Source organism: Salvia hispanica, chromosome 4 (genome assembly GCF_029641045.1).
Source record: "Salvia hispanica isolate PSC_SH4W2 chromosome 4, Shi_PSC_v1, whole genome shotgun sequence".
NCBI lineage: Eukaryota > Viridiplantae > Streptophyta > Magnoliopsida > Lamiales > Lamiaceae > Salvia > Salvia hispanica.
The window spans coordinates 19,787,752-19,807,737 of NC_142695.1; the positions used below are offsets into that span (position 1 = coordinate 19,787,752).

Consider the following 19,986-nt stretch of genomic DNA (forward strand, 5'->3'; position numbering starts at 1 on the left):
TTTTACCATTTTTAGTAGTGGACCCCATATTCCACTAACTCATTCATCCTCACATTTTATTATAAAACTAATACTTTAAAAGTAGGACCCACATCCCACCACTTTTTCAACTCACTTTCCATTACATTTTTTAAAACCCGTGTCGGATCAAAGTGTAGCAAATTTTGGGGGACGGAGGTAGTACTACTACTAATTCTGAGACCAACTATAAAATGCCCATAACTCGTTTCTTGAGTATACTCTATATATACCTATAACATGGGTTGTCAACAAAAATTATACTATAGCCTTTCACCCCTTTATACAATAATAGCATAAACAATAAACTTTCACAATTTTTACAAGAAATTCATCATTTTACTTATCTCCAATTCTGTGCATCTCAATCTGAAGTCAGCCTCTAGGTGACACCAGCTCAACCACACATAGCAACTATACTTCCTAGTTCCTAAGACAATGACACATGCTCGAAACAACAAAGCAAACATACAAAAGTCACATTGTGTCATAGTACTACAACTATTTAAAATCACATCTTATCCTATAATATATAATCATTTTGCCCGTATAATCAAACTAATCAATGTAGATATGAGACAAACTACTATTATGATGAAACAAGGTTTTACAACAAGATTTCATGACTAGTGTTGTTAGTTGAGTTTTCTACTCCAAATTTTTTTGATTATACGGGCAAAATGATTATATATTATAGGATAAGATGTGATTTTAAATAGTTGTAGTACTATGACACAATGTGACTTTTGTATGTTTGCTTTGTTGTTTCGAGCATGTGTCATTGTCTTAGGAACTAGGAAGTATAGTTGCTATGTGTGGTTAAGCTGGTGTCACCTAGAGGCCGACTTCAGATTGAGATGCACAGAATTGGAGATAAGTAAAATGAGGAATTTCTTGTAAAAATTGTGAAAGTTTATTGTTTATGCTATTATTGTATAAAGGGGTGAAAGGCTATAGTATAATTTTTGTTGACAACCCATGTTATAGGTATATATAGAGTATACTCAAGAAACGAGTTATGGGCATTTTATAGTTGGTCTCAGAATTAGTAGTAGTACTACCTCCGTCCCCCAAAATTTGCTACACTTTGATCCGACACGGGTTTTAAAAAATGTAATGGAATCAATGTAGATATGAGACAAACTACTATTATGATGAAACAAGGTTTTACAACAAGATTTCATGACTAGTGTTGTTAGTTGAGTTTTCTACTCCAAATTTTTTTTTCTCAAACTTGATTAGATATGAGACAAACTACTATTATGATGAAATAATAGTTGACTTGGAACGGAGAGAGTAGTACACTACAATTTTTTTCTACGGAGCTAGAAAAGTCCTCGGAAATTTATGATCAACACATGCCAAACACTTTATGAGCATATATATATATGCACAAAGAGTAGTCGTAATTTAGCTCAAATATAAGAAAAGCTCTCATGCATAAAACTTTGCTCAATTCAAAAGTTACATCTAAAAAAAAGCAGAAAACATTTTTACTGCTCTGAAAATTACTTTTATTCATTCCACTCACTTTCAAATCATCCATACTTAACCCCATCTGCTCAACTTATCTAGCCTCACTCTCCCATACTTTTATTGTTCACCAAAACAACCATCTCCAAAGTTGCTCACCCTCTCTCTCTTTCTCTCTTTCTCCTCATGAAATAGCTATGCGTCTCTGTGTAGTTCCCCCAAGTCCATGAAACAATGTCCACCTCCATCCATCTCCCTCTCTACTCTCTCTTTCTGCTTCTCTCCCTCCATGCTGCCTCATCTCTCAACTTCGATGGAACCCTTCTCCTCTCCTTCAAATACTCCATTCTCTCCGACCCTTTATCCGTCCTCGCCAACTGGGACTACAACGACGCCACGCCCTGCTTCTGGACCGGCGTAGCCTGCGCCCAAGTCACCAACACCCTCGGCTTCCCCGAGCCCTTCCGCGTCACTGCCCTCACTCTCCCCAACACCGGACTCGTCGGCACCATACCGGAGGACTTGGGCTTCCTCACTCACCTCACAACCCTCGACCTCTCCCACAACTCCTTCACCGGCCCCCTCCCCAACTCCCTCTTCAACGCCACCGACATCCGAGTCCTCGACCTCTCCGCCAATGAAATCTCCGGTTCCATACCCGACCTCGCCGCCAACGCCGCTCTCAGCGTTCTCAACCTGTCTCACAACGCGTTCACCGGAAATGTGCCGCGCAGCGTCGCTTCTTCTCAGAATCTCACCGTTGTTTCCCTCCGGGGCAATCGTCTCTCCGGAGGGATCCCGATTGGCATCCGATCGCTTCAGGTCTTGGACATCTCGTCGAATTCGCTCAACGGATCGCTGCCGCCAGCTGGCTTCGGCGGCGAGAATCTTCGCTATCTTAACCTCTCGTCGAACCAGCTCGCCGGTGCAGTTCCCCCAGGCTTCGCGTCGAGGATTCCGGCCAATGCCACGATCGATTTCTCGTTCAACCGTCTCTCCGGTGAGATTCCGGCGTCTTTGCCGCTGTCGAATCAGAAGACGGAGGCGTACGCCGGGAACGCTGATCTCTGCGGCAAACCGGTGAATAAACTGTGTACGGTTCCTTCCACGATTTCATCGCCGCTGAATGTCACGGCCGCCAACTCCTCCTCCTCTTCTGCGGCGGCGATCGCTGCCATACCGAAAACGATAGCGCAACCGGATTCCACCGCGGGCGGGAATCCGGCCGCGCCGCAGCAGCACGGCCTGGAGCCGGGGGCTGTCGCGGGAATCGCAGTTGTACCTTTAGCTGCCGTGGGAGTACTCGCGGCCCTAATTTTATACATTCACCAGAAGAAGAAAAAGAATGCCGCCGGTAAAAGCGGCGCGATTCCGGCAGCCACCGCATATGAATTCAAAAAAGAATCTGATTTCAAAGAGACAATGACGGCTCCAGTTTGGTCTTGCTTAACAATAAAAAACGCGGAGGAATCATCAGAAGCCACAGGTAGCGACAGCGACGGTGACGAAAAGAACAACTACGTCGCCGATCAACAACATCCTACGATTGAAAAGCAGCAATTGAATAGCAAGAGAGTGCTGGTGATGGTGGACGGAGAGACGCAGATGGAAGCGGAGACGCTGTTCAAGGCTTCGGCCTATGTTCTAGGATCGAGCGGCGCCACCATTGTTTACAAAGCCGTGCTACAAGACGGGACCGCGTTTGCGGTGAGGAGGATCGGAGAGAGCGGCGGCGCCGGGAGGTTGAAGGAATTCGAGCATCAATTCAAGGCGGTGGCAAAGCTTCGCCATCAGAATCTGGTGAGATTGAGAGGGTTCTATTGGGGAGAAGACGAGAAGCTTGTCATCTCTGATTATGTCTCTAATGGCAGCTTGTCCAACGTTGGTTGCAGTAAGTTAATTTCTCAACACCTCAGCCTTTTTTTCTTCTTTACAAATTTATTTATTTTTTAATTTGGAGTTTGAGATTGAATTATGAGAACATTCTGATTGTCATTGCTCTATCTTTTTCAAGCTAAGCTTCATTGAATGGACTCGGAGATTTGGGACCATAGTATTTTGTATTATTTAGGAAAAATATAGCAATGTTCCTTACATAAGACAGCTTCAGAATTGAGAACATGCTTGACGTAATTATATAATATGCTCTTCCCAATGGACCTCCATGTGAGCATATAAAAACACATAATAAGCCAAAAGCATGTGCTACCACCACACCTCCTACTTCTCTAGGGAGAGAGAGTTATCCCATGAATGTTTAGGTCACAAATGATAAATTAATCAGGATTAGCATTCGTCATTACTGAAAATTAAGATTCCTTACCATAGCCCAAAAGGGCTCAAATTCTAGCTAGTCCACTCTTATTATTGGAAAGTTAGTAATTTCTTTAATGTTGTTGACTTCATGAAATTTGACCCTCCCTTTTATTTAGTACTTACTCCGTCCCCCAAAATTTGCTACACTTTGACCGACACGGATTTTAAGAAATGTAATGGAAAGTGAGTTGAAAAAGTTGGTGGGATGTGGGTCCTACTTTTATAGTATTAGTTTTATAATAAAATGTGAGTAAGAATGAGTTAGTGGAATATGAGGTCCACTACCAAAAATAGTAAAAGTGAAGTGTATCAAATTTTCAGGGACGGACCGAAATGGTAAACTGTATCAAATTTTCGGGGACAGAGGTAGTACTTTTCTTGACGACATTGTTTTTATATCAATTTTATAATCAAATTGTTGATACCATTTTAGGAAATATTGGATCATCACCATACCATTTGCCTTTCATGACCCGAGTCAACATAGCCAAAGGTGTAGCAAGGGGGCTAGCTTACATCCACGACAAGAAAAATGTGCATGGCAACATTAAACCTAGCAACATTCTCTTGACAGCTGACATGGAGCCCGTGATAAGTGATTTCGGGATGCATGGGCTCATCTATGGCAAGCATGCCCGCAAGTCTGACGGCCCAGCCCGACACTTTGGGAGCAGGAGATCCACCCCGTTGCATGAGGATCTACACGAAAACGGCAGCCCTTGTCTCGGGCCATCCGTGTTTGTGGGGTGCACATCCCCTTATCATGCTCCAGAGTCCCTCAACAACCTCAAGCCCAGCACCAAGTGGGATGTCTACTCTTTCGGGATCTTGTTGCTCGAGTTGATGACCGGAAAGGTTTTCTCGGACCGGGACTTGAGCCAGTGGACCGTTGGTTCAGTGGCTGAGGATCCGGAGCGGGTCCTAATGATGGCTGACATGGCGATAAGGGGTGACGTAGCAACCCACAAGGAGGCCATGCTGGCTTGGTTCAAGCTAGCTTTTAGTTGTGCTTCATTGGTCCCTCAAAAAAGACCTTGCATGAGAGATGCCCTTCATGTGTTGGAGAAATATCCATGTTGTTTTCAGTAATGATGGTGCTGGGAGGGAAAAGGCTATGATTGTTGGAAAAAGAGAGATAAAGGGCTTCCTCACTTTGGTCTTTTTTGACTTAGAATGTGAAAATGGTGAATCTTGTTCATAATTAAAGTGATTAATCATAATGTTATTAGTATCGAGATTGTTATTATTGAGTGTTTTTTTTTTTATAAAGGTTTGCTTTGTTGTTAAGCAATTAACCGCAATTATTAAAGTTATTGCATGTGTGTAGGATTTGATTGTATTTATGTCGCAAAGAAAACATGAAATTTTAGTAGGAAGGTGTGCATGAGGCTGTCACCTTTCTAGAGACTTGCCTTTTTGACAGGAAAATTTAATCAACTTAATTGATTTAATTTGATTAATTCTAAAAGATTGATAAAAGAAAACAAAGATTAATTTGCAAGTCAAACTTGTTTTGATTTGTCCATATTACAAGAGTTGTTTATTATTTGAAATAACATCTTGTTGCTCAAGTGATATCATCTCAATAACAATATTCTTTTGATTTTTTTTTCTCATTTAGAAATAACTTCAGTGTTAATTGTTAATTCTAGTAGGTCAGATAAATAAATTAGCTTTCTTAATTAGATGATCTTTTATGATATTGAAGAATGTAGTAATCAAGTGGAGTAACATAAATGTAAAGTCTTGAAATGAGGAGATCCTCAATCGATTTCTACTTCATTGTACGTTAGTATTATTTCATATGGATATATCATATGCGGTCTAATTTTGATTATTCAATATACTATTTGAAACACGTATCTAGAAAAAAATTCTAAAAATGAAAGTCAAATATTGAAGTGTAACGAATGGATTTTGTTTGTAGAAGGAAATGATAGATGGAGGCCCATATTCAAATGGGTTGAAATTCCAATTCCGTCAAAACAAGTACTTATACAGTGTACTTTGGTGTTTCGATTCTTTTTTGTTGAGTACTTCCATCTGGTTTAATTCATAATTTATTGACTTAAATCCATTATATTCATTATTTCATCAAATCCAAAAAAAAATAAAACACAAAATCAATGTATAATTTTAACACTAGTAATAAAAATTAAATTAAACATAAGATATGTTTTTCTATTTAAGGAAAGAAAACCATTACTTACGATTCCCTGTGATGTGTGCATTCATGTATTGACTTAGGATTAATTTTATGCATTGGTAATATTATAGTAAAAGAAATTTATTAGCACAAGCAGGTAAACAGAAAAGGAAATGGACCAACCAACCCACATCAATAATCAACAAATATCTTTTAGAGTATCCACAACGATTTCAAGATCGGGCGGACGATCCGTGTTTTTCGTCCTCGTCCGCGATCGTCCACCCATTGCAGGACCGTGGACGATCTCGCAGACGAAAGTTCGGTCGTCTAGGTCGTCCGCCCGACGCGTTGTCCGACACATCGTCCGCCCATTGCAAGGCGGCGGACGAGGACGACCGAGGACGATATCGACACGTTTTAGTATTTTATTTTTATTTTTAATTCCAAAATTTATAAATACTCCCTTCCTCATTCACTTCTTTCACACAATTATCACTCCTCTATTCTCTTTCTCTTCTCTTTTCTCAAGTATGGATCCCAGCCAATTCCCAAACCCGAATAGTGCCGACGACGATATGCCAATGTTTGGCGGTGGCAGAGGCGACGCTCGTTGGCCCGGCCACGAACACTACCGGGTCGAGACTCCTGAATCTGTAGGGTCCACTTTCGTTTCGAGTCTGAGTTTGATCCGTTCTTCAACACAGACGCCTACCGGGTTGAGGACATGGAACTGAGTTGTGGGAAACCTTCCGCTCCAGAGGCGACGAGGAGGAAGAAGAGGACGTCGCAGAGGGAAAAGGCGCTAGCAGTCCCAGTCCCACTCCCATCCAATGATCCCAATAACGAGTATGTCGTGGGGCGTACAAACTACACCATGGAGGAGTACATGAAGGTGGGTTAGTGTTGGGTCGATATATCAGAGGATTCGATACACGCCAACAACCAGACTTCGGCCAGGATGTGGGATCGCATTGCGGCCAAATACAACTCGGCGAAGCCGAGTTGGGCGTACAAGCGGAACAAGGAGCAGCTCCGCAAGTGTTGGGATCGGCTCAAGCTCCACGTCAACAACTACAGGGATATCTACACAAAGTTCAGGGATGGAAGGGACAGCGGTGAGAGCATGGAGGATGTCATCCAGAAGTCGATGGTCGAGTACCAGTCGAAGTATGGCCAGTTCAAGTTCTACGACATTTGGCTGATCTTGAAGGACAAGCCAAAGTTCGACGAAGGGATACCAGCTGCATCCTCAGCTGCGAAGCGGACGAAAAACACCGCCACTGGCGGTTACACGAGCAACGTCCCATCACCTATGGATCTCAACGCTGAGCTGAAAGAGAGTTCCGGCACGCCTACGTTTACTTTTAGGCGTCCTGTTGGCAACAAGACTGTCAGAGCCCAAGCCAAAGGGAAGGTGGTCGCGTCTGGATCGGCTCCCCCGCAGGTTCCGCCTGCTCCATCTACTTAGCTTGTGGCCTCAATGATCCAGGAGTTCGGTGGTTTTCGTGAGGTGTGCGAGTATAGGCTTATACTTGACGCACAAAACAACCTTCATCAGGAAACCGATCCGGCCGCCCGACGAGGGCTTGAGAAGATGACCAGCAATATGAACAAGAAGTTAGATTTAGATGACTATTTAGTTTTTTCTTTTAATTTAGTAATGTAGTTTTTTTTTAAAAAAATTAAGTATGATGTAGTTTTTTTATGTAATGTAGGTGTTTTTTAAATTTGTGGTGTTTAATACAATATATTTTGGTATTTTAGTAATTGAAAACGAAAATAAAAAATAATAACATTAAAAATTAAATACAAAATGGGTTTTAATTGATAGAGTGGACACTAGGGCAAAACCACTGCAGAAGGAAAGGTCGGACTAAGAAATGTTGATGTGGCAATCACTAGGGCGAACACTAGGGCGGATGATCATCCGACCCGACCATTGTGGATGCTCTTACTAATCAAGAAAGTAAATTATAGATTATGCAGCTGCAACTCAAAAGATTTGGTAAAAGAATGAGAATAGAAGAATTAATAATAATAAATCCTGAGGCAAATTTAGGGCGTTGGGGAGTCAGCGATCCAAAGATTTGGATTATGTGGAGTGGCCAGTCCCACACAGTCACCTTCTTTGTCAGTCGGAAACTCTGCCCCATACTTCAGTAATCTTTTGACTTTACAAAATCACAAACTTCTTGTGTTCAATACACTTTTATTCTAACACGAGATCCCTCAAGATATCACATTTTCAAAAGAATAACTTTCTCAACTTCAAGGATTCACACAAGTACACACACTATATATAATTAAATGATGCACATTTTAATCAACAACTTAGGACTGATTACAAAACTATGAATTTAAACTTATGGTCTAAGAAATCAATACTTATACTTTACGAATCTATATTCACACTTATAATCGAATATACTTTTCATGTTCCTTTAATCTTATGTGTGTATAGATTTTAACTCATCGTAATATATTTTTGTCAATTGTTTATTTTACAAAAAGGTCTACACATATCATTTCATGACTACTGTCTTGATAAAAATATTCCCTTTGCATTTCATATAAATATGGGTCTGATTGATAAGTTCAACTGATACAATTAATAGTTTGACTTTTCTCTATTTATTAGATAAAACTTTCCACTCAATAAAAGAGAAAGTAATATAATCTTATTATGGTTATGTTTGCTTATGGGAGCATTCAATTATAACTATGTTGGCTTAGGGGAGGATTAGTTAGCTAGATACTATAACACACATCTCATATTTATATTTACAAAATCTATTAACAATTGTACACTATCATAAGTACATTTCTACCAATCAAGATATTCACTAATAATTTCCATGTGATACCACATATATATATATATATATATATATATAAATACTCATATACTACCTCCGTCCCCCAAAATTTGCTACACTTTGACTCGACACGGGTTTTAAGAAATGTAATGGAAAGTGAGTTGAAAAAGTTGGTGGGATGTGCGTCCTACTTTTAAAGTATTAGTTTTATAATAAAATGTGAGTATGAGTGAGTTAGTGGAATATGGGGTCCACTACCAAAAATAGTAAAAGTGAAGTGTATCAAATTTTCAGGGACGGACCGAAATAGTAAACTGTATCAAATTTTCAGGGACAGAGGTAGTAATAAACAATTATGCAGGGCGGCTGACCCTTCTCTCCTCAGTGACACATGCTCAGTGATGTCTATATTCCTGACATAGTCAAATAAATAGGCAACATATGACCAACATGTTTCATATGATACGTACAAATGCAGATTATCCCAATGAGATCCTATCCCTGCTCTGATACCACCTAAACTGTCACACCCCAACCAACCCTTTGTCCTATATTCTTATAATTATATAGATATGAATTTTTTAAGCAATTAACCTATATGTAAAATTCGTAAAACACCCATATAAGATAAACTTAGAAATCAATATTTATCTGTTTCATATTTTAAACCATTTTGAAACTGTATTGAGACTCTCTCACCACTCTATATGTTTATACATTGGTCAACATGTAAAATGACGAGGAGGAGAAGGTTGTCATAATGCGTCAGCCGCCAACCCTGATAACACGTGGAGTGTCTAAAACTCATATCAACCAAAACATCAACAATATCTTTGCCTGAAAATTTAGTGGTTTATATAAGTGAAGCTAGGCTGCTACTACAACTTTTGTTTAGACCGCGTGCACAGAAAGGAATAAAAAGTTTCCTAGGTCCAGCGAATCCACTAGATCACAGGGTCTAGGAACTCACGGATCGTTGGAAGATCTCGGTCGTCGGACACACAGAATACCGCTTCAAAAACCCTCAACCACGTATACTAAAATTAGCACAGGGAAGTAGGGATCGATCCCACAGAGATGAATGCGCAATTAAACATGCTCAAGGATTCAGGACTATTTTTGGGTTGGCTGTTGCCACGCATTTTTGGGTTGAGGAAATTAAACTAAACTTGGAGTGAAATCTGCTACGCTAACAGCTAGATCTAGGCAGAACAGAAATCATGCATATAACTGGAAAATGAGACAAACACTAGATCTAAGAAACTATTTTCTAAATTACCTAGACCTGGGAAATGAACTGACGGTGGGGACCATTTACTGAAAAGGTAAAGTACGGATGAAAAGCTGGAAAACAACTAACTAAAGTACTAACTAACAGCGACATCATCTTCTCCAACAATTTGCATAAAAGTTTTAGTAAAAAAAAAATAAAGATGGAACGTGGATCGAAGACGAAGCAGACTGAAATTTAAAGCAATTAAACGAAGAACAATTAAAACTAAGCAGATCTGCGACTACTAGACGAAGTAAAATGAAAAGAGAGCAAAAAGTTCGAAATCCATGCACAACTTGATTCCCCTGTTCAGATCCAACCTCGGATGCTAAATCCACTCCGGATCCAAGCATCCGAAACAAACTCCGACCAAAAGTATATCCATAGCTACAGATTCGCCAAACAACCACCGATCAACAACAACAACACAGATCCACAACCTATTTCCCAAATCAAGCACAGAATTATCCAAAACAGAGAGTAACATTCAACTGCCGAAATAAAACCTCAAACAAAGAACTCAGAATCAACATAAATCAACACAAAATAAACACCATCATGACATAAACCAAATGCATAGATAACGGTAATAGCAAACAACCAATCGACTTCCAAAACAATGAAGTTCGACGGAATAAAAGTGCAGAAAACTGAATGTAAACTGATTGTTTCTTCGCCCTCCGTGAGGACGGTGTTACCACTAACTTTCGCCGAAGATGAACCCCTAGAAACCCTTAACTACCCCGGAATTCCCATTTTTCCCAAGTGTGTTTGTGAGTGTGTGGGCTGAGAGCAAAATCATATATCTGGCGTGTGCTGCATGCTCTTCTATATATAGGCGTAGACGTGGGTCCAGCGAGGTATGAATAGTCTTTGTTGCCCTCAGCTATTGACTTCCTTCGTCTAGCCATTTTTTTTCTCTTCAACTCGGCTCACTTTCCTTTACTTCCCTTCGCTAGTCCCTTGCCTCCAGCTGGATCTAGCAATTCCTTCACACACCTGGCTTAAAACTGCGTTAGACCCAGTAGAATAAAGTGTTTTTCACCACATAACCGATGCATGAAATTAGCCTTATCAATGAGCCACAACTCAGTGTATATAAATTTCACCTTTTATTTCACATCTCAGAAATATCAAGCATATTCTTTAACTATGATTTATATATATATATATATATATATATATATATATATATATATATGGTTTTCATCTACCAAAATAAGCCCTTAAGTACAGAAATACAGACTAAACATGGACCGTAAGATCTGGAAATGAACGGTAATGATCTGGGTTTTTCAACATTTTCTGTGGATCATAATAAGAGTGATTTATGTCATGTAAGCGTAATTTAGGAATGGAAAATACAATGAACCGCCCTTTCCGTTTTTCAAGAGCAGATTAATTGGGATCATTAATCCACACGTTATTAAGTGGATTCTTCGGTTCCCGCGCCATTCAATTCCTCTCTCTCACCCAAATACCACCACAAAATCCGCAAACCCTACAAACTTCACTAAAAATCATCCAAATCATCTTGGTATCAGATTCGTCGAAACCCTAGGAAGCTCTAACAATTGATTCACCGAAGAAGGGATCGTCTGGGCATCAAAATCGTCTTCAAGATCGTCTGGAGTGTATTTTTCAACCATGGTGGACACTAGATCTTCTGGAACCGGAACACATGACGGAAAAGGTTTGTATGTTTTGTTTATTTTTCAATTTCACCGAAACTCAACTCAAATCTGACCCAAATTTCAATTCCATTTGTTGGCTATGACCTAGTCTATCAACGAACTAATGTGAAGAAGAAGGCACCGCCAAAACTTAGAAACCACAAAGGTATGTCGATTACATTGTCTGGGTTATTATTTGAAGTAATGAAGTTTTAATTCTTTTTCGGCACTCTGTTTTTTGTTCGCTGGTTTTTTCTTAATCTGCTCTGTTACATGTTCGACTGAAAAACTTCTCGATTTGGTATCTTGGTTCAACATATACCTATTCTCATTTTGTACCTCTGTTTTCTGAAGAATGAGTTAAGTAAGATGTGATATACTTTTGTAAAAGGACAAATACGAGATATAATTGATGGAAAATAAGTCATACTATTATTCTTTGTTTGTGTAAATGTTAAACACTAAATTGTTGATGCTTCATATACAGCACTACAAACGAATACCTCTGCAGACAGTGAAAAATGGATAGGAAATGCAAAGGATTTAACGAATTATGAAAAAGGTCAGTAAACATAAATCATAACATGATATGCTTGTGACTGTATCTCAACTACACAATTGCTGTTTATTGACGAGTACGCCACAGTATTAACATTGTTTTTATGCAGTGAGTTTGGAGGGGAATACGAAAGGGATAGATCCGGCAGCAAGTGCAAACAATGCGGAGAAAGGTTGTAAATATGAATTTATTGGTTTGACACTTTGGAATATAATTGTTAGTACATAATTAAGTGGGAACATATAATAGTTTGTTGAGCCGGTGGTCATTTTAACAAGGTTAAAGTTATATCTATTTACTTTACTTAACTGTCCTTTTTGAGAAACTAAGTTGATGATCTGTATACCACCTCCAAATATGGTTGCTGAAGGAGAAAAAGATAAATAAATAGGTGAAGATATTTCCATTTCTGGAAAAGGTGCTTACTTTTAACACAAATCATAACTTGCTGTGATTGATATGATATCTCTATTACACAATGGTTGTTTTATGACGTCACCTATTAATATTAACATTGTTTTATTGTACAGATGCAATCATTGGGGAAGTAGAAACCTCTGCCATTGGGAAGGAAGGGGCTGGAAACTTAAAACATGCTGCAAAAGGTTAAACATTTACATTGGTTTGTTTGACTCGGTGGAATTTATTCTTATCTACGTAAATTAGGTGGAACATGTCATAGATTGTCCACTGGGATGTCATTTTTACACACGGTGCACAACATTAGTGCTTTTAGGTCATAATAACCGGATACATGAGTCATGCTAAAGTATGGGTAATCAGGGTCATAATAGTTCATTATTTGAGTCATGACATAAACTACTGAGTACAACAATGTCTCATACAACCACTGTTAATGGTACTGATATTGCACCTCATAATAAAGTTGGAACATGTCATCAAATGTCCACTCTTATGTCATTCTTAACCACATTGAACATTATGTTGATATAGTTTGCACATCATACTAAGGGAGTGTGTAAATAATTCATCAACATGACCAACGACAAGGAATATAAAATATTCAGATGGAACATGTCACATATTCCTCTCTCTGCTGTGTATTCTCACTATTGAGTTGAGTTGTGCTTCTTTATTTTATTTTAATGACTTTGAATGTAATTAATTGTGTCTGTGATGTGGTAATATAAATGTCATATTTGTGTAAGATATGTGTATATAACATTTGAATCATATAATATATGTAAAATGTATTAGTTAGTTGCAAACTTGAGAAACTTTAATGCTTATTCCACTATGATTCAAGAAATTGATGCACTACATTTTGTGTGCCATATAATAATATTGTCATACTTGTGTAGGATTTGTGTCATTCACCTACGGTCGTGCCCCGGAGACATTGGTATGTGTGACACATTAGTCCTCACAGAACTACTTAAATGTTATTTATACTGACACAGTGTATGTCTTGCATAGGACGTTCTTTTGTAAGTATTTAACCATGATTGGTTGTCACAATCATTGCAAAACAGTGATCAACGTTCCTATTCAGAGGTTGAGGATGAGTTGGAGAACGACAGGTAATAGTGATGACAGCGGTGTTTATTTGCTCAGACACCTTGAAGTATACATGGGTGAAAGAGAAGGTCAATGGAATTGTGGACTATCGACTAAAAACAAAGGTGTGTTTCAGTATCTAAGAGGAAAATACAATCGTGTGTTGATGCTGGCAAGAAATAATCATAGCGCATTACTGAATAAAGAGTCGGCGTCCAAGCATTATGCAAAGGAGAGCAAGAAAAAAAAAGATCAACGTAGAAAGGATGATAGCAAACTACGTTTCTTAAACAATGGTTATGTCATACCTAAAGCTTCTGAAACTTTTTGTTCATTTCTTTATAGATTGCCACTATTTTATTGAATCGATGTTTAGAGCCTGCAATTCTATTTTTTCAAAACATGTTCATCTGTCGGTTGGATGTCATTGTTAATATATGCTATTTCATCTTTAAGGTGAGAAAAACTTGAACAATTCATGTGATGAGAATTACTCGATACATTGTGTCATAATAAATGAATAACTGTGTCATATCATTGTTAGGTTGATTTGTGTCATAATATACCAACATTCGAGGCATGACATAAAACTACTGAGTACAAGAATGCCTCATAAAATTTGATTGAGTTGTTCGTTTCAAACAAACTTAATATAAGTACGATCGAAGAATATTTTCATGTATTGAACATATTGTAAAAAACAAATACACTATTCTTCTCATGGTTGTAACATAATAAAAAAAATCAAATATAAGCACGACCGAAGAATACACAAACAATAACACAATACAATTCAGCTTTTGGGTCATACTAAACGGATATTCGAGTCATGGAAACGTATGGGTAAACAGGGTCATAATAATGGAATATACGAGTCATGACATAAAACTACTAAATAAAAGATTACTTTGTCGGTTGACCCAAAACATCACGTATTCTTCTGGGTCATACTAGACTGAAATTTAAGTCATGGAAAAATATGTGTAAATTGAGTCATAATGATCCAATATCGAGTCATGACATTAAACTACAAATCTGCACACGAATATGAGTAATTTCAAACAACCTGCCAGTGCAAATAAAATGGACTCCAAAAAAAATTAAACTGAAGTCACTTTGAAATTATGGAATGCAAACTCAAAGTCCGTGAAGAAAAAGAAGAAGAACAAACTGGAAACTAATTAGAACGGAAAATGAAATGAAGATCGTATGAATCTTCATGGAAGATATGAAAGAGAGAAATTAAGGATTGTTTACTGGAAAGTCACGCTGACAATTAGTTAGTGAATAGAGGAAATAGCAATATCATAGGACTTACCATAACTAACGAAATGAGAGATTGACAAAATTGGCCTTTAATGATAATTAGTGATTAAATTAATAATATCTTCCAAATTAATCTAGCCATTAGATATTGATGAGATCGGCTAATCCAACGGACAAAAAACAGTCTTTATATATATATATATATGGTCATATTCTAATGCTTATAGCACCCTGATCAAAAAATCAAGACCAAATCTCCACCCTTAGATTTTAAAATGAGTGGATGAGATTAAATCTTACGAATCTCAATAAATAGTGGACAAAATATCAACAAAAGGGTAATATCGTCATTATGTTATCATATGATAATTTTCATGAATGTTTTTTTATATCAACATAGTGTATTACAAATATCAACAATATGACATAAGAATATCAACACTAGTACAAGAAAATATCAACACATATTTATTGAGATTTTTACATGGTTTTATTGAGATTTTTTGATGTATTTGTTGATAAAAATCTGGTTATCAAACATTTACCAAAACTAAAATAAAAATATGAAATTTCATCATCCGAACGTCGTCGGAACATATGCAATTGAGATCTCGTTGGAATCCTTATAAAATTATCTTTAATTTGATATATTTTTTGCGAAAAAATAATTTAAATCGAGAGAGTTACATAAATTTAAAGTTTGAAGATGATTTTAATGAGAGGGAATTGACATTAATACCCTCTAATTTTATTTATTAATTTTCTTAATTAAAAATATAATACATGTGACATTATTCCAACCACTAGATCTTATAATCTAATGGCTAAGATTTAGTCTTAGTTTGAGATTGTTAATTAGTTAGCAATTGATCACTCCCCTATATATATATATGCTAACTACAACTAATTTAAGGCCATAGGATTTTAGAAAACGTGGGGTCTATAATTTTGCCAAGTGTAATTTTCGTTTTCATTAATTAAATCGAAAAAGATAAAAAAAAAACTCCAAATTAGGGTTTTGGATAAAAATATCAATATAGTGTTCCGAAAATATCAACACAATGCTTTGATAATGTCAACACAATGTTTTAAGAATGTTAACTCATTGCTTATATTGACATTCTACATGTATTATGTTGACATATTTTATATAGTATGTTGACATTTCTGCTTGTACGAAAAAATTTAAAAAATTTGAATTTTTTTTCAAAGTTTGACGTCGGAACATATGGATGTATGATATCGTTGGAATCCTTATGAAATTATTTTTAATTTGATATATGTTATATGAATTTAAAGTTTTGGGATTTCTTTTAAAAGTTAGTTATAACTAAACATGTAGTTAATTGACATTAATACCCCTATTGATATTTTTTGGAATTAATCTTATGGCCTTATTGACGTTTTTCGTTGATCGTATTGACATTTAGGGATTAATGATCTAAGCCCTTAATTTGAATATATAATGGCTATTATTTAGTTGTAGTTAACAATTAAGTTATGAGTTAGCAATATAACATTCCCCTATATATATATAGGGTCTTGTTAGGTTGAGATTATTTAGCTAAATTGAGAAATGAGATGCAATATGGGCCACTAATCCACAAGATTAACAAAATGTCAACAAATACCACATTATGTCAACAAGGGGGTATAATTGTAATTACATTAATAAAAAAGCTTAAAACATAAAAACGTATTTCAATCTAATTTCTTAAAACCTCTCTTAAACTCATCTTCAAATCTTCAAATCTTCATACAATTCATACAATTTGAACCCCTTCAAAATCTGCAAAATCTCACTGATCTTCAAAATTCAAACCGTAAACATTCAAACAGAGTTTTCTACAATGACGATAGAAGAGCAAAATTGAAAAGAATCGGTTGAAACATCGATTGAAGTTGAATTGGCTGAAGCATCGATCGAAGAGAATAGGCATTCCAAATCGGCGACGGTTGAAGCGACTTTTTCAAGTTAAGAAATTGATTCAAATTTTAAGTATATTGCTTCGATTTTGGTGTATTAAAACACATCTGGATTTCGTTTTTTATGAATTCGATTCTTGCTAAATTTTTTTGTTGATTAGCGATGGTAGAATCGGAAGAGATGGAAATGAACAATGCTGCTGGAAAAAACGGAATAAATCCAGATGTGTTTTAATATACCAAATTTGATTCCGTGCTCGTCGCAATTTACCTCCCATAATTTGGCGCCGATCTGGTTGCGACATTGATGTGAAATTGTGGACGATTTCTCTGATTTTCCTTGATTTTGGGGGGATTTTCCTTCTTCGATTCATTAGTAGTATGATTTTGATGTGATTAATACTAGAATAACCAGTTTTCTTATGAATTCAATTTCTGATGATTTTTTTTGTTGATTAGCAATTGAAGAAGCGCAATTGAACATCAGAGAACATCAAGCATCACCTTCCAGTTAAGGATTTGTTTAAATTTTTAAGATTATTGACATTTTATTCAATAGCTATTGACATAGCTATAAAAGTATACATCTGTTAACATGATATTGTATATTGTTGACATAGTGTATGTTTGTTTGAATTGCTGTTGTCATAGTTATATTCACATTATAAACATGATCAATTTCACTAATTAGACTGTGCATTATAAACAGGATATTGACATTGTGTATGCTTGTTTGAATGACTGTTGACATAGTTATATTCACATTATAAACAGGATCGATTTCACTAATTGACTGTTGACTGTTGATATGGCGCTGGTGGTACCAGTCGTTGCCGTTAGCCATCAAGAGGCCGCGGCCGATGAAATGCTTGGAGCCCTACTGCTGGAGCCAGGATTTCACGGAGAGGCTGTTGTATTTGGACAGAAGCTCTTTGATGAGGTGTGTTTCAGTGAGGCACAGTCGTGGCTCCACTCCGTTCCAAAATATGAAGCGTTTTCCTGAATGAATAAATGAATGAATGAATGATGTGGTACATATATATATATATATATATAGGGGTGCGTTAGGCTCCTTTGCACCCTAAGTGTCCTATTTCCTTCTTAATCTTAGCCATTGGATCCTTAAATTGGATGGTTGTGATCAATGCATTATTAGTCTATAATGTTGCATTATTAGCCGTTGTGCATTATTAGAATGAAAATGTGCATTATTAAATGACACGTGGCATTAATCTAACCGTCAGATGACAAAATCGTGGGGCTAGGATTAAGAAGGAAAAAAGACAAAAGATATGAAAAGGATTTGAATACATCCCTATATATATATATATAGGGGTGCGCTATGGTTCATAAGTGAAATCTTGTCAAATATCAAAGTGAATCTCTGCCCTTGGATCCTTAGATTGGATGATTGTGATCATAATATCCGAGCTACATTATTACATTATAAGCGTTACATTAGTAGCCGAACTACATTATTAGACTACACAATCTACATTATTAGACTAAAGCGCGTTACATTATTCGTCGAGCTACATTATTAGACTACACAATCTACATTATTAGATGACACGTGGCATTAATCTAACGGTTACATCACAGGATCCAATGGTTGAGATTTGCTTTGATTTTTGACAGAATTTCACTTATGGACCTGATCACATCCCTATATATATATATATATAGGGGTGTATTCAGATGAAAACCATAATGTATATTAAAACATCAAACCATGTAAATAATGTACATTATACACACTAATAATGTACATTTTATTCATGTATAATGTAATGTTCTAAATATTGTACACACTAATAATGTACATTTACATTATATGAATTCTGTACATTATGCTGACAGTACATTATACATGAATAAAATGTACATTATTAGTGTCTATAATGTACATTATTTTACATGGTTTGATGTTTTAATATACATTATGGTTTTAATCTAAATACACCCCTATATATATATATATATATATATAGGGAGATGATCAAAACAAGTATGCATTTAAATCCAGAAATGCAGCCCAAATCTTGGCCCTAGGATTAGATGATCTAATGGTCAATAATTAACCCAAAACACGGAAGGTCATAATTAAGTAGTTTTAGGTCATATTATAAGATTTGGATTTATTGACCATTAGATCATCTAATCCTATAGCCAAGATTTGGGCTGCATTTCTGGATTTAAACACATACTTGTTTTGATCATCTCCATATATATATATATATATATATATAGGATTTTAATCAAAACAAGAATGAGCTTAAATAAAGAAATACATACCAACTTTTAACCTTAGGATTAGACGGTTTTTTCATCTTAAGATTAGATCTGATGGCTATTTTAATTTGATTTCTCTTCCATTATAAATTTTAAATAAACGATGAAGGCTAATTTTGGTACATCAATATTCCTCTTGTTATGGTAATCCCTACAATCATGCAATATTCTTATTTCAATAAAGATTTCTTTCTCTCACTCCATATCTTCGTGAAAAATTATTAACCATGATTCACTTTCTTCACCAGAATCAATTTTATCGAATAAATTAGTCAATTTTATCATCGTCGTCTTTAAATCACCGTTAATTCTAACCCAGACTTCACTTTGCGATTTTTTCATCATCATCATACGGTTATTTCTACGTCTACAAGTTTTTATTTCATCCTCAATATAAATTAATCGTTTATATATTCTGTACCAGATTGTCATTTGATTTCTTCTCCTTCATCACTCCATTGATAATGGTTAGTTTGTTTTAGGTCATTTTTAGTTTGTTTTAAGTCATAGTATAAAATAAGACACGGTTAGTTTGTTTTAGGTCATATTACAAAATCCGAATTTGCAAAATACGGATGTCATTTTTAGATCATTTTAGGTCATGCTTACGGTCATTACCTAAAACCGACTAAGAACGACCTCCATATTGTCTAAAAATGACATCTGGGTGTGGTTCTGTGTTTCTGCAATAAGATTGAGTTTTGCTA

The 19,986-nt window shown here is 36.5% G+C and overlaps 1 protein-coding gene across 1 annotated transcript; it reads left to right on the plus strand.

The window, feature by feature from the left end:
- The first annotated feature begins 1,504 nt into the window (after positions 1-1,504).
- Positions 1,505-5,108, plus strand: LOC125196677 (putative LRR receptor-like serine/threonine-protein kinase At4g37250). Its single transcript, XM_048095284.2, has 2 exons — positions 1,505-3,382; positions 4,241-5,108. Exons 1-2 carry the CDS (start codon positions 1,726-1,728, stop codon positions 4,894-4,896), a joined length of 2,313 nt encoding a protein of 770 aa, XP_047951241.1. The 5' UTR covers positions 1,505-1,725; the 3' UTR covers positions 4,897-5,108.
- The last annotated feature ends 14,878 nt before the right edge of the window (positions 5,109-19,986 follow it).